This window comes from Podarcis liolepis (assembly GCF_965112155.1).
Source record: "Podarcis liolepis genome assembly, chromosome: 17".
NCBI classification, from domain to species: domain Eukaryota; kingdom Metazoa; phylum Chordata; class Lepidosauria; order Squamata; family Lacertidae; genus Podarcis; species Podarcis liolepis.
The window spans coordinates 642054-666837 of NC_139571.1; the positions used below are offsets into that span (position 1 = coordinate 642054).

At 47.5% G+C, this 24784-nt stretch overlaps 2 protein-coding genes across 6 annotated transcripts in view; one reads left to right on the plus strand and one right to left on the minus strand.

The window, feature by feature from the left end:
- Positions 1-11: 11 nt before the first annotated feature.
- PTPN18 (protein tyrosine phosphatase non-receptor type 18) overlaps positions 12-24784 on the plus strand; it is an 87725-nt gene continuing 62952 nt past the window's right edge. Inside the window, exons 1-3 of one of the 3 annotated variants that reach the window (XM_083482539.1) lie at positions 41-151; positions 315-375; positions 18378-18494. In XM_083482539.1, the coding sequence (XP_083338665.1) occupies positions 18465-18494 (30 nt within the window). In that variant the 5' untranslated portion in view covers positions 41-151; positions 315-375; positions 18378-18464. Of the gene's footprint in view, positions 152-314; positions 376-18377; positions 18495-24784 lie in introns of those variants that run through there. The other 2 variants (XM_083482538.1, XM_083482536.1) reach the window with 2 other exon arrangements.
- On the minus strand, positions 8017-23092 carry LOC310696699 (vacuolar fusion protein MON1 homolog B-like). 3 transcript variants are annotated; one of them, XM_083482543.1, is made up of 6 exons: positions 22494-22614; positions 20078-20174; positions 19019-19453; positions 14507-15305; positions 11125-11272; positions 8017-10308 (listed from the first exon to the last, which is right to left on the minus strand). In XM_083482543.1, exons 2-6 carry the CDS (start codon positions 20121-20123, stop codon positions 10090-10092), a joined length of 1647 nt encoding a protein of 548 aa, XP_083338669.1. In that variant the 5' UTR covers positions 20124-20174; positions 22494-22614; the 3' UTR covers positions 8017-10089. The 3 variants fall into 3 exon arrangements, with proteins under 3 accessions (XP_083338669.1, XP_083338670.1, XP_083338668.1); XM_083482544.1 differs by lacking the exon at positions 22494-22614 and adding an exon at positions 20273-21635; XM_083482542.1 differs by lacking the exons at positions 19019-19453; positions 20078-20174 and having other exon boundaries at positions 22494-23092.

The following is a 24784-nucleotide window of genomic DNA, read 5'->3' on the forward strand; positions in this document are numbered from 1 at the left end:
GGCCACCCTCCCATCCACCAGCCCTTCTAAAGTGTACAGAATCAATGAACAGGTGGCAAAAGGAAGGAGTTGGCCACCTGCAATAGTGCTAAAGACATCGTTGCCTCATTACTCAGCTGAAGAAACCACCGTGAAACAGAGATCTGAGCAGGTCAGAGTCAACTATGTAAATGGTTGTTTCTTTCTGGATCTTTCCTAATAGGTTTTATTGGATTTGCTGGTTTTGTAACTGGATTTGTAATGGCTTTTAGTCAAACACAATAAATGATTCATTGAAAAAGAACTATGGAACCAACCCTAACCCCTCTTACTAGGTGGAACTCCTGTTGAGTTCAGTCGGACTTGCTTCTGAAGAAACATAGCTGAAACTGTGCTGTAAGTTATTCTAGTTTACCTCTCTATCCCTACTCAAAGCCAGTTTGAATTTTTAAATGTATTGCACTGCTTCCAGAAGACACAGATGTCCAGACTTTAACAGGCCTCTAGGCAGACAGAGCTCTACATCTGAAGGGCAGCCACCAAAAAAACCCCCTCATTGTGCCCAGACCTGATTTGGAGCACAGGTGATGTATCTGAACTCAAAGGGGAATGCTTCTTAAAGGCCACGGTGGAGCATTAGGCTGAAGATATGGCACAAACTGTTTATTCTTATTTATGCCATTGTGGATAGCCACTGGCTCCTTGAACTGAGCTTGCCAAATAACAAGCTGACGGAGCAGACACTGGATCCCTAACAGCAGCCTCTTTCCCATTTTAGAATAATAATAACAATTATAATTTATTATTTATACCCTGCCCATCTGGCTGGGTTTTCCCAACCACTCTGGGCTGCTCCCAACAGAATATTGAAAACACGATAAAACATCAAACATTAAAAACTTCCCTATACAGGGCTGTCTTCAGATGTCTTCTAAAAGTCAGCTGGTTGTTTATTTCCTTGACATCTGATGGGAGAGCATTCCACAGGGTGGGCGCCACCACCGAGGAGGCCCTCTGCCTGTTTCCTTGTAGCTTCACTTCTCGCAGTGAGGGAACCATCAGAAGGCCCTCAGAGATGGACCTCAAAGTCCAGGGTGGATGAGGGGAGTGGAGACGCTCTTTCGGGTATAATAATAATAGTAGTAATAATAATAACAATAATAATAATTTTTAATTTATACACCACCCTCCCCAGCCAAGACTAACAATAATAAAAACAAGTTGAATGAATACAACTTAAAAACAAGATTAAAATACAACATTAAAATATTGAAACATAAAAATATTAAAATGTAGCCTCATCACAGGAGGAGAAAGGGAAAAGAAAAAAGAGGGGGAGGGAATCAAACTGGCTCCAAGCCAAAGGCCAGGTGGAACCACTCTGTCTTACAGGCCCTGCGGAAAGAAATCAGATCCCTCAGGGCCCTGGTCTCATGAGGCAGAGCGTTCCACCAGGCCGGAGCCAGAGTTGAAAAGGCCCTGGCTCTGGTTGAAGCCAATCTAACTTCCTTAGGGCCTGGGACCACTAGGGTGTTGCTATTTATGGACCTTGAGGCTCTCCGTGGGGCATACCGGGAGAGGCGGTCCCGTAGGTACGAGGGTCCTAGGCCGTGAAGGGCTTGAAAGGTCAAAAGCAGCACCTTAAATCTGACCCTGTCCTCCACCGGGAGCCAGTGCAGCTGGAAAAGCACTGGGTGAATATGCTCCCATGGCAGAGACCCTGTGAGGAGCCTCGCTGCAGCATTCTGGGCCAAACTTATTCAGGGACAGCCCTATTGAGGCCATGCTTTCCATGAAGTCCTGAGTAAGGTTGTGTTGGCATGGATGTTAAAATCCCCTAGGACAACCAAACTAGGTGTCTCCAGGAGAACATCCACCACGACCAAAAGCAGCTCAGGCAGGGAATCCTTGGTGCAGCGGGGAGGTCGGTACACCAAAAGGAATCCTGTACTGCCCCTATTGCCCAACTTCCAGAACATGCACTCAGAGAACTGGGTCTTCCCATTAGGACGCCTGGTGCAAGCTAATGACTACATCCCCCCCTCCCCCCTGCATCCCCCCTCACCACCCACATGACCTGGGTTGCTGTGCATAGGAGAAACCTGGTGGACAAGCAGTAGCAAGAACAGGACCATGCGCCTCGTCCAACCAAGTCTCTGTTACACATGCCAGGTCAAGTCCTCCATCCACGATCATGGATGGCAGTGGTCTTATGAATCATTGACCTAGTATTGCACAGCAGCGCCTTACGGTTATGTGGGTCTCCCTTGTTGATTCCAGTATCCTTCCAGTCAAGACCAGAAACCAAGGCAGGGATAGTCTTCAAACAATGACTAAACCTGCCCAACTTTCAGAACATGCACTCAGAAAACTGGGTCTTCCCATTAGGACACCTGGCGCAAGCTAATGTCTTCCTAAAAATCACTGCATTCCCCCACCTCCTCACCCACCTGACCTGGGTTGCTGTGCATAAGAGAAACCTGGTGGACAAGCAGCGACAAGAAGCAGCCCATCTGCCTGTTCCAACCAAGTCTCTATTACACATGCCAGGTCAAGTCCTCCATCCACGATCAAGTAGTGGATGACAGCCTTCTTGTGAATCATTGACCTGGCATTGCACAAGAGCACCTTACGGTCATGTGGGTCTCCCTTGTTGATTCCAGTATCCTTCCGGTCAAGACCAGAAACCGAGGCAGGGATAGTCTTCAAACAATGACTAAACCTGCCTCCATGGAAATGACATGGTCTGGTCTTAGCGTAACTCCTCCGCCTACCCGTGATCACTGAGATGGGATGTCCCCTGTGGAAACTGCCCGAGCCATTCTGTTGGCTGGGGCCCACTCCCAAGCAGCCCTGACCCTCTCCCCTTCAGAACAAAATACAAACTATACAATAAACAGGTAAGACCAGGGGTCAGCAACCCCATGGGTCACAAACAGCCCATAGGGGTTGTTTAACTGGACCACGAGCAGTCTGCTTGGCGAGTCCCATGCACTGCGCTAAACCAGTGAGGTGAGGGGACTCAATTCTGTGGCACCGGAAATCATGTCTGCGTAGACAAAGATGCTGGAAATCGCATGCACGATCCGGCCCATGGAGGGATCTCTGCTGGAGTGAACCAGCCCAGGTGAGGTAAACCTTGCCGACCCGAGTAAGACAGTAGAAACTAATTTTTTAAAAACCATTTATACTAAAATAAACTAATCCCCAGCCCCAACTAAACGTTTATCCCATCCCCAACAGAGTAAAAAAGCAACAACAAAACATTTAAAATGCCACAGATTAAAAACTATTTTAAAAGATTTAAAAGCATTTTTGACATTTGCCCCAACTGGAGTTTGTTCCAGTGAGTCTGGACTCACAGCAGGGCAATGTCCCTCCGTCCTCCCAGGAGTCTCTTATGTTGTGCAGGGTGAGTCTGGTCCCTGTCCCGTAGGCCAGGTGGAAAGGGCCTTGCAGGGAACAGGTCTTCCTTCCAACACTCATGGCAGCAGCGGTGTCCCAGTGGGCTGAAGCTCCGAAGTCTCCACACGGTCAGGAAAGGCAACACTACATATAGCACATTTTTAGTTAGGCTAGCCTTGAAGCTCTGAAGTCATGAATGACATTCAGTAGATCTGCACCTGTCAGACCAAGTCACAGCTTCTTCAGCAAGAGGGCCTGGTGGAAAGCACCACCACAGATACCTGGATATTCTAGTGATGGATCCATGATCACTCCGGGACAAAGAGTCTAAGAGACTAAAATGGGCCATATTCTATCAGAATTGGAGGTCAGGGCCCTTTCAAGTCACAACGCCTGCCAATATAATTACTTTAGTCTTGTCTGGATTTAGTTATGATTGGCCTGTCTTTCTCTAATCCCCAAAATAAAGTTAGGTAAGTTACAAGGTAGTACAGTACTCCTTTTGTGAAGACCAAGACACAATCGGATTCTTTTCAGGATTATCCTGTTGAACCTCTGTGGAACAGGCTCTGTGACAAAGGAAAATGAGTACTAAGGACACTTCTATTACCTTTGTATTGTACATATTGAGGGAGAGAATCCTTTTTTTAAAAAAATGTACAACCCTAGTATGACTCAGCCATTTGAATTTTATATTCAAGGCAAATCAAGGATGCAAGCTTCTTAAAGCAGACACCAAGGTGTATTAAGAGAATTTCTAAGAGCAGGAGCATCTCCACACTGCAGGAAGTCAGCCATGCAGACAGAGATTACACAGTGGTTTGACTGCATGGACCGCCATAAACTGAAGTGCATCACACATCTGAGCTACCAAGATTAGAACTGCAGCCGACACTGTAAGGCTGTTGTCCCTCAAAATATTTTAGAAGAGCTACAGTCCACACAGCTCTCTGCACATAGGCCAGAACATTCGGCCCTCCAAATGTTGCTGAACTACAATTCCCAGCAGCCCTAGTAAGCATGGCCAATGGCCAGGGAAGATGGGAGTTGTAGTACAGCAACATCTGGAGGGCCAAAGGTTCCCAACACGTTGCATAGGTCTACTGATATGGCCAACGGGGCATCTGAAAGTTTCTCAGACAATCTGAAGAAATGGGAGCAAGAAACTGAATTGCTCTTATCCAACGAAGCCATATAGATGTGTTACATGGAATACAAACTTTTTTTACTAAGTCTGCTGTCTGTCTGTGCTGTCAATACTGAGCCATAGCCATCTCATAGGTTTCTTAGGTTTTTCTTGGGAGAAGAGCCATAGCTCCATTTCTAGGTTTGTGAAAAACACATGTTGGGGATCTACACTGCAGCTCAAGCTTGCCCCGTGCAGATTCACATGCTGGTAATGGTTTTATACCTGATCATCCATACAAAATTATTGCAACGTTGTAAGTGAACTGAATGTTTGCATAGCAATCAGCAATCCCATGCAAAAAATACCATCCCTTGTTAGCTGTGATCTTCTCATTGACAATTTTTAAATAGAAATATAGACTCCTGAAATAATAGCGATGTAAAAGCTAATAAAGTCCAGCAACTAGAGGAACGTGTAGCTACACTCCAAAGAATTAGAGAGCTGGAGCTCTTCTTGGAAGCAACAGAGCACACCGTCTCCACCAAACTACAAGAAAGAAGATTCCACCTAAACATTAGGAAGAACTTCCTGACAGTAAGAGCTGTTCGACAGCGGAATTTGCTGCCAAGGAGTGTGGTGGAGTCTCCTTCTTTGGAGGTCTTTAAGCAGAGGCTTGACAACCATATGTCAGGAGTCCTCTGATGGTGTTTCCTGCTTGGCAGGGGGTTGGACTCGATGGCCCTTGTGGTCTCTTCCAACTCTATGATTCTATGACTCCCCTGAGGAGGCTATTCACCAACACAGGAGCCAGATATATGGAGAAACGTGACTCAAAGAAGTAAGAGGCCCAGGGTTCACTCTGATTGTTTAGAAATACACAATCGCTTTGAGGTCCTCTCCCCTAGCATGGAAGACGAAGAACAGACTCCATTTGAGGATCTCTCCCTCATTACAGTCGATCAGGTATATGAAGACAAGCAGCAAAGTCAGTCCTCAGGGAATGTGCAGGCGACCTTGGAACGGACAGCTCACGGAAGAACCCCGACCAAACCCAAGAGGAGGCGTGTAGTGGTGATAGGGGATTCCCTACTGAGGGGAACAGAAGCAGTGATCTGTGGGCCTGACAAGATGTCTCAGGAAGTGTGCTGTCTCCCCGGGGCTAAGATCCAAGATGTAACTGAACGACTGCAAGGAATCATAAAACCCACTGACAAATACCCCTTCCTCTTGGTTCATGTGGGAACCAATGACGCTGCAAGCAATAGCCTCCAGAAGATCAAAGAGACTACGAGGCTCTGGGCAGGAAATTGAAGCAATTAAATGCACAAATTGTCATCTCATCTGTCCTCCCAGTTGAACGACGTGGCCCAGGGAGAGAGGGAAAAATAGTGGAAGTGAACAGCTGGCTTCACAAATGGTGTCAACAGGAACGGTTTGGATTCTTAGATCACGGACTGCAGTTTCTTGAAGATGGACTTCTGGCAAGCGATGGGCTGCACCTCACAACGGTTGGGAGAAATGTTTTTGCCAAAAATCTCAGAAACCTCATCAGGAGGGCTTTAAACTGACTAATGTGGGCGAGGGACAGTGCTCCTGAAGGTAGGAGTCTATCAATTGATGAAGATGATCATCCAAATGTCATAGACCAAATGGAGCAAACAGCACGCAGACCTAGTGGTGGGAGGAAAAAATCCTTAAATAAGAGACACGGGGGAATGATTAATGGACTTCAATGTCTGTACACTAATGCGCAAAGCATGGGAAATAAACAAGATGAGCTTGAGCTCTTGGTACAGCAAACTAAATATGACATAATAGGCATCACTGAAACCTGGTGGGATAAGTCCCACGATTGGAATGTAATAATGGGGGGATACAATCTATTTCAGAGAAACAGACCAGACAAGAAAGGAGGAGGAGTGGCGTTATATGTCAGGGATGTGTATACCTGTGAAGAGACCCAAGATTTAGAACCTCAAAGCCAAAGTGAGAGCATTTGGGTCAAAAGTAAGGGAGAGAAGAATAACAGTGACCTCATTGTGGGAGTTTACTATAGATCCCCAAGCCAAACGGAGGACATAGATGATGCCTTCCTGGAACAGATGGCCAAGCATGCAAAAGGAAGGGAGATAGTAGTAATGGGGGACTTCAATTACCCGGATATTTGTTGGATGTCAAACTCAGCCAAGAGCCTAAGGTCAAACAGATTCCTCACTGGCCTTGCAGACAACTTCATTGTCCAGAAAGTGGGAGAAGCAACAAGAGGAACAGCCATTTTAGATCTGGTCCTAACCAATGTTGATGACCTGGTTAGTGGGGTAGAAGTGGAAGGATCATTAGGCGTGAGTGATCATGCTCTTCTGAAGTTTACTATACAGCGGAAAGGAGCAGCCAAGGTGTGTGGTGGAGTCTCCTTCTTTGGAGGTCTTTAAGCAGAGGCTTGACAACCATATGTCAGGAGTGCTCTGATGGTGTTTCCTGCTTGGCAGGGGGTTGGACTCGATGGCCCTTGTGGTCTCTTCCAACTCTATGATTCTATGATTCTAATAAAATTAAAATCTCATAGAGAAGTGCCTATTATAACTCTATACACAACCAACTTAAACACAATCATATTTTTGTGCTTGGCAGAATAGACAAAGGCAGATGCAGGAAGATCATAGTACATCAAGGAAAACCAGCTGAATGAACATGTGGCAGCTACATCTATGCTTTCAATGCTGAATTCTAACACTTTTTGTGATTTTCCTGTAAGTTTTTCACCTCACTTCAAAGCAATGCCAGTTGAAGTAAGCAAATATAATGTTTAGAGTTGCACCCACACAATTTCTCAAAAATTATTTTGATAACAGGTGCTCCAAGTCAGCTGCAGTTCAGTACTAACCTGAGATAAACTCAGCATGGACAAGACTTGTAAACACTCCCTCACTTGATTGCCTGTGGCATCCAAGGATCTCTGCCACGTGACCAGGCAGGAAAACTCTAGAAAAGCTGGTTCTTTTAGGCAACAAATCACTGAGTTATGTGCAGGCAGGCAAACTAGTAGAACAAAAAAAATGTTGCAACCCTTTTGGGACTTGCTTGAAGGGTTCCAATGAAGGCAATTAGTTCTGATTATGCATTGAAAAACACTTTGCATAGCTTAAACAGATTATCCTAAATAAGTAGGCCAGCAGATTTTTTTAAAACCCCTTTTTAGTAAAAGCGCTTTTGCAAACTGCAGATACAGGGTTCTCCTCTGTGTGAGAGAAGGAGAACAGTACTTCTAAGTTTATGCCTAGTGAGACACATGTCTTTACAGAACTACCAGCTTCCTCAGATGCCAACTTATGCAGATTTACCGTAAATCAATGAATTAATTACAACAGCCCTGCTATTTGCAAGGCTGATGCAGAGAATCCTTGGAAACCAAAGAGTGCAATTGATCCTGACCAGCTAAAACAGAAGATATTTTGCTAAACATGGTCGCAGATGGAGAAAGAGACAGATATGCCGAGATGGCGTTGATTTTAAAATGACTTGTGTTTGTTTTTAATAAGATGCTTCCAGTTCTCAGTACAACAGTTCAGTCAGAAATATAAACCCTCATTGTCATTAAGCCACATTATGCATGGGATCACTGCTGTTCTTTTACCAGGGCAAGAAAACATGCTAGTCGAAAGCAAGCTGAGCAAGAAGCATAGCATGCACCAGGAGGAATCCAATCGCAACAGATACACCCTGCAAAATAGCATAGTTTCTCCAGTCACTGCAGTATTGGCAATGAGGGTAGAATCCAGTTCAGTGCTCAGCCTACATCAAAACTGGTCACAATCAGTACACTTAACAAAAGCATCCCAGGTTAAATTAAGACTTACTACTCCCCACCACATCATGAGAAATAACAGGGTGCCAAGATGGCCCACTGGAGAACAGATGCTTCCTCATATTCCCCTTTGGACAAAAATAATACTTTTTTTAAAGCAATCAGGAAGGACCAGGAAACAGAACAGACCCACTGGATGAGTAGCAAATTCATACAGGGCACGTATTTGCACAGCAGAACAGCACCTGCTCAGGAAGGGCAAAGATGCAACTGTTAATTGCAAGAAAATGAGATGTTCAGTGTCTCCTTCTGAGAAGAGTTGTTGTTGCAACTGGTGGTACATCCAGACAAAATCTGGGAGTTGACAAGGATGTAAAAATAGCTATTTGTCAGTATCAAGCCTCAGGAGGCTGTTTAGACAGGTCCAATTGTTCTTTCCTATTGCCTTTTTAAAAAAAAAACCCACAGAAACAGATTTATTGGGGGAAGGGCTGGTGTTATCCCTGCACAAAAAGAGTAGTAGAACTCTTATAGGAGCAGCGTGTTATTCAGCAAAAAACAAAGATTCTCCATCTCTGAACTTTTGCCAGCTCCTGTTTCAATCTAAGATGGAGTTTAATTTTTTAAAAGAATACAGGGCAAAGGCGGGGGGGGGGAGAATTATGGACAGTGAGACAATTTTTCAAAGCCATTTAGGTTCAAACATAATACATTAAAAAGAATGTCAATAATCCATCATAATTACACAGTACAAACTGAGTCATCATATAGACATCAATTAACGTACCAGGACTGTAAAATACCCTTCAACATAACTTTATCCTTTAGTGTCAGGCCAAAGGGCTGACTGAAGCTGCTTTCCTAATTCATTAGGCAATTATAGCCCAAAGAACAAGGATGACATTAGTCTAATAAAATATTTCAATTGTCCCAGGATAGAAGAATCTTTGGAACTGGCCTCTTCACTTGCAGTCTCTCAAATCGGCATAAGCCTGATTCAAGTCAGCTACCTCTGCAGGAAGCATTCATCTCTCTCTAGGTTACGTGTTGTCTGAAAGTAATAGGCTCTTTATAAACCTCTAGCACCGACTAGATTAGATCCTGGACAGCTATTCTCAAAAGATAGCAACTATGGACAATCAAGTAGGTTATTGAAGGGCAAGTATTTTCAGAGATTACCAAGACCCATATTTGTCACAAATTTGAACCTACTCTTAGAGAAACGGAGCAAGCCAGACTCCCTACCTCCTGACTTCTGTCCAAAAGCATGGAAGTGGCCATCATGCCCTCTTAGGAGGAAAAGAAACAATGTGATAAGGAACGCAATCCCATCCCCACCCCCAGTGATAATATCCATGGTGTGAGCACCTACCCACTGATAATTCTAACCTGCTGGACTCCAGAATAGGCAGAAACTATATTTAAGCAGGATCAATATATGAAATCCCCCATATTCCAATTATATGCCACTTTCCCAGAATACAAGAGCCACATTTCCTTAGTAATCTCCAGTCTACCAGACAGTCTGTGTCCGGGCTCAATCCCTTTCTGCAGGCATGGTGCCAAAGATCACAAGTAATATAAAACTTTTAAAAAGCAGGCTAAAACTTTATGAATGAATCACCAAAGGGACAGCTTAGCCTGAAAATTGCAATGTTTTTCATACCCACACAGACCCTGATCATCTTGTGAAGAACAAAACCACCCAGAGAAGTTCTTTGTCTGTAAGGAGGTGCACACAGGGTACAGTTCAGTATTAAAGTCCTAGGCTTTAGAGACCTCCAAAGAAGCCATTCTCAGCACCATCAGTCCGGGACCCCTTGCTTCCTTTACTAGGATTGGGTGTGGTGGAATATTTGGGTGGGTAACGAATGAAGAGCCGGTCTTCTTCCTTCTTTATCCAGCGCAGCAGCTTAGTCAGGACATTGATGGCACCAGCTTTGGTCACCAAAGGACTGAAGCAGGTATACAGTTCAAACTTACTTGTGACCTAGAGAAGAGAGGATGGGAGAAAAAAACATTCAGCCCCATTCAGTAATGAGGCTGGGAACTCTCTGCAGGTGACCATTAGACAACAGATACAGCCAACAGATACAGCCAAGCTGTAGAATGGGTGGGAAACCAAAGCCTGCAACTATGTGCAAGAGAGGAACTTAGTATTCTGTAGCAGCGCCTTATAGGTAGCAAGTTCCCTAAATTACCAGATTTCACCAACCTTTGACAACCTATAAAAGTTCCCAGCCACCTCACTCAAGAGCTGGACTCTTAATCCACTGAACAGCAGAAAGCACGTCTGTGATCCTTAAATCTTTGTGATGTTTGGTGCCGTCTCCAACACAGATTATCAACAGCTCAAAAAGCCAGCCAGTCACAAGTTTTCTGTGACTCACCTAAGCTGTTTACCCCAGCTACTCTAATTTATAGGACGCTGATAAGAAAAAGTAAACTATTTGTGAGTACCTAAGGTAGGGGTAAGGAATCTCTGCCTTCCCATCATTCCTGATCATTGACCATGAGGGGTGTCAGGAGTTGAGTCCAACAATATCTGGGGGGCATCAGGAAGAAAGGATTAAAATAAGGGTTTCTTTATTTTAAATCCATGAGGGGTTGGATTTACAGGGGTGAATCAATGGTGAAGAGAAATGTTGAGCACTCCTTTCCTCCCTCCCTCCTGCCTGCCAAGTGTTGACATGAGGAAAGCATGGACTTGGGAGTCCTGTATTATCCTCATAATGGGTAGCTGCGCTCTTAGCTAGCGATCACAAAGTCTCTTAGTTGAAGAAGCAGCCGCAGTGTCATTCCTCACCCAAGCCAAGAGGGTTTCCTTTTCAGCTACATGGTAGATGAGACGCAGAGGGCGTGAGGTACTGTGGATACGACTGTGAAGGTAGTGATAGAGGTCAAAGAGTCGGTGCCGTTCATTCTCACTGCAGTAAGGCCCCTCCAGTTCTGGGCTGTAATTGGTTAAAAAAAACATATCAGGAAATCAAAGAACTTTGAGTCCCTCTATACCATTCTTCACTATGGGTCAGGCTACTGAACTCAGGCATAGTGAAGAATGGGAGGGATCTGTTCACCTCAACCACTGAGCAAATTCTTCAGAGATGGGAAAGGACAAAAATATAATCCCAGAAAAAGCCTCTAAGAAATGTCTGACAATCAGAAAACGTTTAGGCTCCAATATGTTTTCCAGGCTCCAGGCAAGTGGAAGCTATAGGAAAAGTGTCAGAACACCAGCATGTTTTCAGCTTCCAACGTATGGCTGCTCAGTCATTGTGTTGTCTGCACCTGATGCCATACACAGGAGTTAACTTTAGGCACTGCACAGCTAGATGTCACTTTTTAATCAATTCCATGTCTTTCTGAATTGGATCCTGTGCATAGCAGCACCCGAGATACGCATATGGACAAGCATACACCCTAGCCATCTGTCAGCCTACAATGTACTAAAGTGGTCAGTGGAATACGCCCCTCATATCCTAGCACGTCTTTAGGGGAAGGAAGCTGCAAAATGGGCACATGTCAAAACAAGTTACAGTGGTACCTTGGGCTATGAACTTAATTCGTTCCGAAGGTCCGTTCTTAACCCAAAACCATTCTTAATCTGAGGCGCACTTTTGCTAATGGGGCCTCCTGCTGCCGCCGCATGATTTCCGTTCTCATCCTGGGGCAAAGTTCTCAACCCGAGGTACTACTTCCAGGTTAGCGGAGTTTGTAACCCAAAGTGTTTGTAACCATAGGTACCACTGTACATGTAAAACCCTTTCAGATGCCAATGGGGCTGTTTCTAGTTGCTTTTCCCCAAGGAAATGTGGGTGCTTCTGACCAATCAAGTATTCCTTTGGGACTCTAGATGCATTAGCATTGAATCAGTAGCACCTCCTGTCAAAATGGCTTCCAGATTTCTGTGTACCACTTACAAGACTTTGCCAGCTAGCAAGAATCTCCTAATGCCCACCCTCAGGCTCTCCCTTGCGGCCCAGTAGTTTCTACACAAGGATTCTTTTTGATGCGGGGGATAAACCTCATGACTTGCTCTATTTAAAGCTGTAATTCAATAAGGCCATCTTAGCCCTTCCCACAACCTCTGGCTGGGAGTCTTGGGGGGGGGGGGAGTCGAGGCAGGAGCTGTACCATCTCTCTAGGTTTGCCTGCCCCCAAAGCTAAGTCTAGATGCATCAACATATCAAATTTAACACACACACAAATCAGTTCTGGGATGGAGCTTCTTCTGGGAATAGGATTGTGCAGCAAGTTAACACTTGCAAGAAAGAGAGCGAGAGAGAGAGAAAAACTGCACTGTTCTGCTTTATCACCCAAGTATTGTTGCATTACAGCAGGCTTCCTCAAACTTGACCCTCCAGCTGTTTTTGGCCTACCATGATCCCTAGCTAGCAGGAACAGTGGTCAGGGATGATGGGAAATGTAGTCCCAAAACATCTGGAGGGCTGAGTTTGAGGAAGCCTGCAGTACAGGATCATACTACCCATTATACAACAGCAAATCCACCACAAAAGCTCACTCAAAACATTAAGTGTTTACAAACACATTTGTATTCAGATTTATGAATGTCTGAATGAGACATTAAGGGGCACACCTAAAACCATTACATGTGTGAAGTCACACAGACACCAGGTGGGATTTTTTTTGTGAGCGGAAGAAGAGATGGCTGGGAGATCACCTGCTCTTGATGGGGTTACACTTCCTCTGAAGGAGCAGGTATGTAGCTTGGGGTACTCCTGAATCCTCTGCTGTCACTTGAGGCTCAGGTGGCCTCGGTGGCCCAGAGTGCCTTCAGCTCATGGCCCAGCTCTGGACAGGGATAGCCTAACTTCTACTGTCTATGCTCTGGTAACCTCTAGGTTGGATTACTGCAGTGTAACAATGACATAGGGCTGCCTCTGAAGACAGTTAAGAAGCTTCTGCTGGTGCAGAATTTAGCGGCCAGGTTGCTCACTAGGACAAGATGGTTTGAGAGTATTACACCGATCCTGGTCTGACTGCACTGGCTTGCCAATTAGTTTCCAGGCCCAATTCGAATTTCTGGTTTTGACCTATAAAGCCTTAAGTGGCTCAGGACCGCAATACCTCAAGGATCACCTCTTCCAATATAAAACATCCCTGACTCTGCAATCATCATCTAAGGCCTTTCTCTATATGCTTCTTCCACGAGACATTCGGAGGCTGTAGTGGCTCATTTGTGGAATGCTCTCCCCAGGGAGGTGCCTTCATTATATATTTTTAGGTGAAAACATTTCTCTTCAACCAGGCCTGGCTGATGAATATTCCACAGCCTTTTAAATGTGTCTTTGGAAAGGGGGGGGGTATTGTTTTGCTGTTTTGTTTTAATTGTTTACTTGTTTTTATCCTGTATTTCATTCTGCGAACCGCCCTGAGATCTTATGATGAAGGTTGGTATATAGATCTAATAAATAATAAAATAATAAGAAGGTGAAATGTGCTACTACATTCACATGAAGTGTCAGATTGGATCATTCCCCAAACAAATAATATTGCATTAAGCAAAATCATTCACTTTCTTTAATGGTCTACAGCCAATGAATTTCAAGCCCTACACATTTGCTTCATTTGCAAATGTATTGGTTTTTTTTTTTATTATTATGTATTTTGTGTTTTTATATGTTTCTTTTATGTTGTGAATTGCCCTGAGATCTACAGATGAAGGGCGATATTCAAATTTAATAAATAAAATAAATAAAAATAAATCCGTCAGGAAAAGAGATAGGCAAGCAATTAGCATTACAGGACACAATAGCTTTGTCCCTTAACAAGAGGACACTCCCCCTGTTTAAAAAAAACAAAACCCCCAAAAATTTGGGTCCCAAAACCAAGAGATTTTGTCTGTCTACCCAAATTAAATCTTGAGATTTTCAGTACTCTTTTCCAGGACAGATATCATGCAACACTGCACTGAAGCAAAACTGTAGAGCATAAAAATAAGCCAAATCATATTTTCCAGAAACATGTCAATGACGGTCAAAATATTAAGAGGCAAAATGCTTCACTAACACCCCCACCACCATGAGAAACGTTGAGAATTCAGAGGGGACAGTATCAAGTCACAAACAAATTAAGCCATCCTCTACTGCACTTCCATCTCACTGCCCTCTTCAAAGAGCTCTCATAGGGTTGAGAGCATATCTCAGACCACACATGCCTCTAATTACCTGGTGAACTGGGGAAGCTGCCGGTAGTTATCAGGTATATCCAGAGGCTTGTACATAAAGTGCCGGAGGTCTGGCACACCCACCAGCCCCACACTATAGGAAGGGCTTCTCAGGCCGCTTGAGAGTGCCTGCAGGTAGTTCTGAGTCCTCATGCCCTCCTCAATGCGTTTCTTGCAGTCCGAGACAGAATAGAAAGACTCCTTGTCCGTGGAGAGAAGAATGAGGCAGACGGTACATTCTGCATCCAAGTAGGAAATATAAGCATAAAAGTAACAATCCGGGTTGAAGCGTGGCAAGCAAATAGGCGTCCAAATCTCCCCTGTTTGGAATGCAGAGGTTGCCCCAATGAGGTTGAGCAATAGATGCAAGTCAGTGGGTTCTAAACGGCAGTCTTCAATCACTGTTCTCTCCTGCACTGTGGTGACCAGCTGACTCCGGGCCACCAGAATGGAGAAGACCAGATTGGGCGTGATGGCCTTCTGGAGCAAAGTGCCCAGGGAATCCCGCAGGGAGGCTTGGAGGGGCAGGCAGCGCACAGCACCAAGCAGGAAGCAAGGGTCCGACTCCACCAGGTTCAGCAGGCGGTTGAGGATCTTCTCTGAGCCGGTCAGCAGGCGCCGGAGGTCATAGTTCTTTTTCCGCTCAAAGATGCGAGTGATGCTGGCCTCTGTGAGCATGCTGATAATCTGATAGTAGACATACAAAAGCTCCTGCCGCAACTGCTGCTCTGACTGTAAGGTGCGCGACACGGACACCAGCACCAGCGGGCCCTGCTGCACAAAAACCAGTTTGTGATCATCTGTGGTGGAAAGGAGAGAGCTAGTCAGAAGGTGCAGCAGACTGAGCTCTGCACAAATAGGACAGAACCAGATGTCAATCAACCCTAGGGGGAAAGCAAGACTGAGCCATGGAAATGCAAAAAGCCCATATAATGCAGTATTGGGTATAAAATTAGCATCCCTAGAGCATACCTTTTTCAGATACACATTTCTTGCCCTTATGGTTGCAAAGATATACTTGAAAGCATTCTAGACCAGTGTTTCCCAACCGGTGTTCCGCGGCACACGTGTGTGCCGTGAGACGTTGCCTCGTGTGCCGCGAGCTGCCTGGAGGGAGGCGGGCAAGTCGGGCGGCGAGAGGCGGGGCGGCGGCGGCGAGGAGAGGCCGCGCCTCCTGCTGCTGCCTGGCGCTCCTCCTCGCAGCCGGCAGCGCTGCCTGGGCGCCTCCGCGCGACTCTGCCTCGCTGGGTTTGGTCTCCCAGCAGAGACGGGTCACACGCGCCCCTCCCTCCCTCCCTCAGCCTGCGCGGAGGGAGAGCCAGAGAGAGGCATCGCTCCTGCGCCGCGGGAGAGGGAGCAGCCGGAGCGATGCCCCAAACGAAGGCATGGGACCGGAGGGGAAATCCTCTCCGAGGCGGATTGAGCGCAGCTGAGAGAAGCCTTTCGAGGAGCTGCCGTGTCCCCTGGAAACCCCCTTCCCAGTTCTGCCTGCCTGCCTGCCGTGGGGCTCGTATTGCCCTTTAAAGGGCGCGGGAAACTAGAAATGTGGGGACTTGGGGTTTTCCTCAGGCTGAATTCCGAGCTGAATTCCGAGCGAGGGACTGAGGGACGGCGGCAACTGAGGCGGCGGCGAGGATCCGCGTCGAGCCGGGGGCGGCTCCGCGGTGGTGGTGCCGAGCGGCGGGGCAGCGCGTGCAAAAGGGAGGAGCGCGAGACAGCGGAGGAGGAGGAGGCCGGCATGTCCGGGCAGCAGCAGCAGCAGCAGCAACTCCCGGCGACGGCTCCTCAAGCCCCGCCGCCGCCCCCTCCTCCGCCCGCTATCGCCGCCACCACCACAACAGCCGCCGCCGCCTCAGTTGCCGCCGTCCCTCAGTCCCTCGCTCTGCTGCCTCCTCCCACCCCCAAAGCTTGGAGGTTCCCCAGCAAGGGGGAGGGAAAAAACTTTCACTTTTGTGCGTCCCTCCCGGCGTGACGCTGCGCGCTGACGTCACGGGGCGGGGCTTTAATGGTGGTGTGCCGCGAGATTTTTTTTCAGTAAACAGGTGTGCCGTTGCCCAAAAACGTTTGGGAAACACTGTTCTAGACAACATCAGCTGAATCTCAGCAGCGTAGCTGAACAAGATCCCCAGCGGCCAGAGGCAGGATTTTAATGCCTTGTGTAGCTCCTTATCTGTCTCCCAACCCCATGATGAGCAGAAGGAAAACACATGCAAATAGTCAAAGGGGTAGAATCCACTATGCCAAACAAGAAATAACTGTATTTGGGTAATTTACGTAATTTATACAGGTTGAGGAATTAAGTTTTTCCTGACAACAGAACTGAAGTAGATCTATTTAAGTCCAGGATACACAGTGTTCTGACTAATTAGAACCTTATTTTTATATTGCTTTATTTTTTAAAAAATCAACTTTATATAGTCACTATTTTTTTATTCCCCATCATATTTAACTGAATGAGATTTCTTCCCCTAAGGCAGGGGTGTCAAACTCAAATTCATCAGGGGCCGCATCAGCAGTTTGGTCACCCTCAAAGGGCCGGTTGTATCTATAGGACTCAATATGCGCTCAATATAAAAACAAATGGAGGTTTCCTGAATGCATGTAAAGTGGAGGTTTCCTGTGTAGAACGGCCGGTGCCGCTAGAGGGCAGACGTTCTCTGGCTTGTCGGCTGCCGCGCATGCGCTGAAGAGGCGGCTTTCTTGTGTCAAAAAACAAACAAACCGAGAATAAAAGGTGAAGGCTGGCGGCCGGCGCCGGCTACACGGGCCACATGACGAGGTCTGGCGGGCCGGATTCGGCCCGCGGGCCTTGTGTTTGACACCCGTGCCCTAAGGGATCACAGAGTGAGTTTGTTGGGCAGGATAGGCTACTAAATCTAAACATGCATATGTCATATATTATGATGGAGCACAAAAGACAGGGGTACACCATCTCCCTCCCCATTCCTCCAGCTGATGATCACTCCAAACAACTCTTTTAAAAAGGCAGCCAGGCACATAAACAGGCCCTTTCAAGTTTTTTTAAAATTATTATTATTAAAGATTTTCTTGTTTTACAGAAGTATGTGTAATGTCTCTCGTATTTTTTCCATGTAACATTTTTACAAATCCGTTTCATTTGTTGAGAAATTAGGAGGAGGGGGAAAAAGGGGTGGGGGGAAGATGGGTGGGGGTGGGGTCAGGTGGCGATGTTTCTATTATGCTTAATGTAGGTAGGGTTTGGTGTCAGCGTTGCTTGTGCTGTTCACTTGTGTTCCTTTGGTGGTGAGAGGTTGGGGTTGGCCTAGGGTGTGGTTGTTTGTTTGTGATTTGCTGTGGTGATCTTTGTTTTCGTGTGTGGGCGAGGTGGGTGGGTGTTTTGGATCAGGTTAGCCATATTGATTTGTATGCTGTTGGTGGATTATTGTCATTGTCTTGTTGGGATGTGTATGTGATAGAGGGGAGCCATACCGGGGTGAAGGCATCTTCTTCTGTTTGTCCCCGTGTCAGTTTCAGTTTATTGGTTAATTTTTCTAGTACGGCAGGTCCTTTCAAGCTGTAGCCCTAGATGTTCCACTAAGTCCTGTGTTATAGTGCAAAGCTATACATGCCTTCTACTCATAAGGAAGTCCCACTGAGGGCTTACTTCAGTGCTGTGTGAGCTTACAGTAGCAACCTTTGATGCAAATACATGAAACGTTGCATGCCAGAGCAGGACACATTCTGCACTTTAAAAAAAAAGGAGTATTACTACTACTGATCATAATAAAAATATGCAGTAAGAAGAGATAAATTCAGCTGCCTGGACTAGCTATGCATATTAAGTACCTTTGGATTGTTTCCTCTATTTTGCAGAATTCATTCTGCAATTTTTACTATTTTGCTTCTGCTAGGCATGAAGAACAGCATGGAGCAAAACAGAGAAGCAAGGTCCAGTCTCTGACCCCTGGGCTCCCCAGACATCATCAGACACTGTCTGCATGTTTCCAAGCATCTCTACAACCACAAAGGTGAGAAAAAGAATGAAAGGAAATTCTTAGGAAGCTGGATTTTGAAGCCAGAACATTTGTGCTTCTCTGTGCTTGCATGAAATCACAACTACATAGCTATGCAGTCCACATGACAGCTTTCTTCATATAAAAGAAAATTACCATGATAAAAACCCCAACTCCCTCTATTGCCCAATAACTGAAATTCTTTTACACAGCCTTTACTGTTAACTATCAGTAGAAACACAAGAGACTCCAAGATCGTTAGGCATCAGTCATGGTTCTGAAAGCCAGTCCAGTTTGAAAGAAACCAATAATTTTAAGCTGTAATTTTAAACTGTAGCTATAAGGATATGGCTTAAATCTGGCTACAACCATGCCCAATAACTCCTATACCAGAGCTTGAATTATGGGGGTAAAAGTAGAGGATCCTTAACAAAACCTACAAGCTCCAACTTCTAATCACGAGCGAGTCCCAAAGCCTCATAAAAACAAGTTGTTAATTGTAATTAAAACAATGCCCCACTGCCAATCTTTTGCCATACCAGAGTAAATGGACCGGATGGAATTATCCCCACTCTGGATGAATGATACAAGTGCCATCATAACACCCATGGTGGAGCTGAGGGCTTCTTCGTTGCCATAGCGCGAGTAAATGGGTTTGCCAGCTTCACTTAAAACAAATACATGTTTCCTGTGTGCCCGCCAACTGTCAGCTGTCACATCCTCATCCCGGTGTGTAGCCGGGCACAGCTGTGCCACTTCCTCCTCCCCAGGTGGCCCATCGCCCATCACCATAGGTTGGTTAAACTCGCTGGAGTCCTCCAAAGTGTTATCAGTTGAGGCTGAGTCAGACAGGTCCTTTTCACTTGATTCCTCCTGCATATGCGCTTTGGCATCTGCCTCAATTATGGGTCCATTGACTGGGACATCAGGTAGCTCCCCTTGCTCATCCAATGCAGAACAGGGCTCATCCTCACCTGGAAAAAGTCACAGCACAAGTAAAGGATTTGAGGAGTCCTAGCTTATCCTCACCTCCCTACTTGCACCAGCCTTTACCCTACTGAAAAGGCAGCTCAACTACTAAAAGTTGCAACACTTCATGACCAACTTTGCAGCAAGCTTCAGCATGTCTTTCAGCCACCCCAAAATCCCTTACTTTCCTCGGTCAGATGATGAAGTCTCCCTCATCTCCCTTTATGCCCCTCATTGGTTCCTAGCAGGGCTTCTTTTCAGCTGGAGCTCGCTGGAACTCTGTTCTGGCACCTCTCAGGTGGGTGCCATTAGAAAAACAGTACTGGTTCCTAGAAGAGGAACCTAGCACTTCAATGCTTTTTCTCCCCAACCAAACTTCACCACCACTTTAGCTGAGAGGGTATTGGTTCCCACACATATCTTGCTATCTATAATCTCAGCAAAGAAAAGGGAGAGGCATATGGTAAGCTCCTCTCTTTTTCTGTTTATGTCACGATATAAAACACTACAGGCTTTGCCAGCTTGATCTGGTTAGCAGCCACATCATCTAAAAGGTCCACTGTTAATGAACAAAATTCAGCCTCAGGTAGAATAACTGAACCACAACGGCAGAGACTTAAACCACTCACCTGTCTCTGCAGAGCTGAGCCCAGCCTTATGTTCAGGGAGATCCATCCCACCCTTAGAAGGCAAGCCAGGGTCTTCCCTCTACATCTCAAACAGCTCCTGAGAAGTCAAGAGGCAAATGTGAGAAGAGTTCCCCAGTGTTACAAAAACTAAAAAAACAAACAAACCAGGATGCAGGTGCTCTGTCGCTTACTCACCAGGCCCAACCCCATTCTCAAATTAGGGACAGAACTTAGAACACTGCCTTCACAGTTCCATTCACACCCTAACTCCATCCTCCACCTCCTAAAAGAAGCAGCAAAAAGAACCTCAACCTTCAGTTTAGAAAGTATGAATGAATGCACATCGGAGAAAAGGGCTTTCCAAGGGAAACAAGAAGAAGAAGAAGAGTTTGGATTTTATTTCCCGCTTTATCACTACCCTAAGGAGTCTCAAAGCGGCTAACATTCTCCTTTCCCTTCCTCCCCCACAACAAACACTCTATGAGGTGAGTGGGGCTGAGAGACTTCAGAGAAGTGTGACTAGCCCAAGGTCACCCAGCAGCTGCATGTTCACCAGATTACGGGAATACCGCTCTTAACCACTACACCACACTGGCTCTCAAAATGCAAAAGTCAAGATGCAAAAGTCAATCTGTCAGCCTTGCCTGCCCTCCCTGCTCTAATCTCAGTCACATGCCTGGGCAGGGATGCCTCAGAGGAGACAGCAGGAAATGCCCTAGTTACTAATCACCACACACACACACACACACACACAGAGAGAGAGAGAGAGAAACAGAATTACTAGCGCTTAACTCCTGGATGGGATTTTAAGCAACTCCCATCAGCCCCAGCCAGCACAGCCAATGGTCAGGGATGATGGGAATTGTAGTATAACAACGTCTGCGGAGCCAGGTTGGGAAAGGCTGACTTCGATCACTGGTCTTCAACTGTTGGAGCAGGATCCAAAGTGACACTTAGTAATACTACCCTACTTCAAAATAAAACAAGAGAAAGAGAAACAGGCAGTGGACTGAGTAGGTAAAGGTAAAGGGACCCCTGACCGTTAGTCCAGTCGCGGACGACTCTGGGGTTGCGGCGCTCATCTCGCTTTACTGGCCGAGGAAGCCGGCGTACAGCTTCCGGGTCATGTGGCCAGCATGACTAAGCCGCTTCTGGTGAAACCAGAGCAGCACATGAAAACGCAATTTACCGTCCCACCAGAATGGTACCTATTTATCTACTTGCACTTCACAGCTGGCCTAGATGTTTCACAGGTGGCTGCATTCCACAACTGCAATAATAATCTCTGAGGGATTAAACTCTATGCAGTGATTCTGAATTTCCTCAGCCCTGAAGAAATGCCTTGTTTAGTTGGGGCTACCAACTATATTCACGATCCATTTCCCTCCTGTATTGGAATTCTTGCATTGGAATGTTCTTCCAGCCTTTAAGCCTTTATGTCCAGAAGAATGAGCATCTGCCCAGAATGGTGCTACCATGATGTTCCCAGCAGCTTCTTATTCTTGGCAGCTCCAAGACTACTGGGAACCGTCTGGATACAGAAACAGCACTGCCACCATTGTCATTGTTTCCTGCTTGGCAGGAAGTAATAATTTAGTAGTAGTAATTTAAATAAGCCAATTGGCAGAAAGTTTTGGGGCTACCAAAATGAAGTGTTTCTTCACACACTGCATAATTCCATAACTGTTGCCATCCCTGAAATATCTTTAACTGACAGTTGCCAAATCCAGCCCTCCATATTTCCATCAAGAATCATCTACCATAGGATGACAGTTATTTTACTATTATTTTGTGCTGAACTGTTGCAATTCTCTTATGCAAGGGTGGGTTTTGTCAGACACGTCCTTGAGCACATCAATGGAAACCCAACAGACATGGCAACAACCTTAGGTAACTCTTTTAGATAAACTCCTATTGGCCAGATCTAAAAATGTGACGGTGGGGGGGGGACCCTAGAAATGGCCCTTTTCCCCATCACACCCCACCAAGCCTTTTGGGGGGGTTTTGCAAAAGAAAAAACATTTGGAGGGGGAATGCATTACGAAATTTTATTCTTAGTATGATGAGCAAAATGCTTAAGGAAATCTCTAAGCTATAGCTACCCTCAGCCACTAGCCATGAAAACTAAATGGAGCCTCCAGGTGCCACGACAGTCTACCGCTGAACAGCAGGTGCTGCGAGGGAGGCGTGGGAAGGCCAACCAGGCCAGGCACTGCTCCTGGGCTGGGTATAAAGACTGCGGCACCGGACGGGCTTCTGGCCCGGTCCTGCGGGGAAGGCTTCTCTGCTGCTGCGGCAGCTGCCTGCCCCGAGGGGCTTCCAGTCCATCCCGAGGGAAGCGCCGGAGGCCCCCTCGCCCGAGAAGGCCCTGCGGCCGCCCCGCCCCTCCGTCGCCCCGCTCCCGCCCGCCCCTCACCGTCCGCGCGAGGGCTCCGCGTCGCCCCATTGCCGCGCAGCCCCTGCGCCGCTCCGTCGCCGCTCTTCCGGACCCGAAGGGGCAGAGGGCGGGCGGGGAAGGGGAACGGACAAGCACCTCGACGAATCACAGGACGAGCAGCGGGAAGGCGGGGGCGGGGCCTCGGGGGCGCGAATCCCGGCCCGCGCACGCAGCCGAAGGCCAATGGCGGCCCCGAGCTGCTTCGGAGTGTCAGCGAGGATAAGGGGCGGGCAGAGGCCGCGGAAAGCGACAGAGGGAGCCGAAGGGGCGGGGCCATTACACCCGGCTGAATCAACCGCAGCCGCCGAAGGCCCGAGGAAAGGGCGGGGCTAGTCAGGAACGTCCACCAATCCCAAATGGGCGTTGTCTGGAGGGAGGAGCCGGGAGCGGCGGGGCGGAGGCGGCTCCGCAAAACCAGGAAGTGGGACGGGGGGGGGTCGCTCTGGAGGCGGCGGCTTCCTGAGGGTGGCGCGCAAGAAGAGCAGTAGTTCATTACACTGGTACCTCTGGTTACGTACTTAATTTGTTCCGGAGGTCCATTATTAACCTGAAACTGTTCTTAACCTGAAGCACCACTTTAGCTAATGGGGCCTCCTGCTGCCGCCGCAGTCGTGCAATTTCTGTTCTCATTCTGAAGCAAAGTTCTTAACCTGAAGCACTATTTCAGGATTAGCGGAGTCTGTAACCTGAAGTGTCTGTAACCCGAGGTGCCACTGTATTATTTCACTTAAGAGAGAAGCAGTAAAGTCACCAAAATAATAAAATGACAATGACAAGCAATTAGCTAAAAGCAATTAACTAAAAAACAACAAAAACCCGAGCAAGAGTTCAAAGCAACACGAGCTCCCAGTCGCCCAACACCCGGAGCCCGCGCGAGCTCCGCCGCGCAAAGCAGAAGCTGAGGCTTCCGCGAGAAGGGAAGGCGGCGCGGGCGCCCCTGGCCGGGATGAGTCCGAGCTCTGCAGGCGGCTGGGAGCAAAGCAGAAGCGCGGCAGCAGCAGCAGCAGCAAAGACCCCCATCCCGCCCCCCCCCGCCCCCGCTTCCTTTTGGCTGTGATTAAAAATAGGTCGGGACGAAAGCCCCGAAGACGCCGCGCAGGCCTTTTTCTCCGCAGCGGAGACGCGAGAAGGGCCCGAGTTCCGCGCGCCAGAGGGAGGCTTCGGCCGAAGCAGCCCCGCGCAGGGGCCTTTCTATTGGGCAGCGCCGCGCCTGCCGCCCGCTGAGCAGAAGGCTCTCTGGGCGGCCGAGAATCAGTCCGCGAAAGCCGCGCCTGACTTCGGGCGGGGAGGCCGGCCGTCAGAAGCGCGCCAGGCCGGGCGGAGGGCGCCCCGGGCTCCAAGGTGAGGCAGGCGCCTCGGGCGGCCCACCGGGGCCCCGGAAGGCCTGGCCGCTCTGCCCGCTGCCGCCTCCACCGCGGCCTCCTGCGCTTAGGCCAGGGCTGACCCCCCCGGCCCTTCCCTGCTTCGCGTTGCCCCTTCCTCCGAGCCATTTTGTGCCTCGCCTCAGGGGCCCAAACATCTTCGCCCATCCCATCTGTGGGGATTCTCGGTGCCTTGGGAGTCGGTCCGCGTCTCCGAAGGACAAGCCGTGTGGCCGGAGTCGCCCTGGCCGCGGTCCCAGCTTTGCTCCGGAGGGGACATGGCGCCCGGGGCTCCAGGGCCAGGCGGCCGGCACCGCCTTCGGAACTTGGGCTTCCCTCTCAGGCCTTTGGGGATCGTGAGCGCGAGGGCAGAAGCACCTTAGAACTGATTTTAGTAAGCTGCTCCGGAAGCCTTTTGGCATTTATATAAATGCTATAATTACAGTGGTGCCTCGCAAGACGAAATCAATTCGTTCCGCGAGTTTTTTCGTCTAGCGAATTTTTCGTCTTGCGAAGCACGGTGTCGGGAAAGTTTTGGAAAAGCTTCAAAAATCACCAAAGTCTTCAAAAACCTCAAAAAAGGCTACCACACCGCGTTCTATGAGTTGCTCCTCGAAGTCAAGTCGCAACTGTATTAACGATGTTAAGAAAAAGGAAACAAACTTGCAAGACGTTTTCGTCTTGCAAAGCAAGCCCATAGGGAAATTCGTCTTGCGAAGCAGCTCAAAAAACGCAAAACCCTTTCGTCTAGCGAGTTTTTCGTCTAGCGAGGCATTCGTCTTGCCGGGCACCACTGTAAATAAATACATAAATACCACGGTACCCAATCTTTGCAGTCTCAAAATGAAAGAAAGAGAGAGAGAGAGAGAGAGAGAGAACAGCAGAGTTCTCCTGGTCATTGATGGTCTT

What these genes read in the sequence shown, in the direction of transcription:
- LOC310696699 (XM_083482542.1), bottom strand. Translation starts at nt 23,007, where the DNA reads ATGAACTACTGCTCTTCTTGCGCGCCACCCTCAGGAAGCCGCCGCCTC. An exon ending in GCGGAGCCCTCGCGCGGACG is followed by an intron (nt 15,306 to 22,493) that starts GTGAGGGGCGGG and finishes TTTCCACCACAG; the next exon opens with ATGATCACAAACTGGTTTTT. An exon ending in AGGAAACCCTCTTGGCTTGG is followed by an intron (nt 10,309 to 11,124) that starts GTGAGGAATGAC and finishes TCTCTTCTCTAG; the next exon opens with GTCACAAGTAAGTTTGAACT.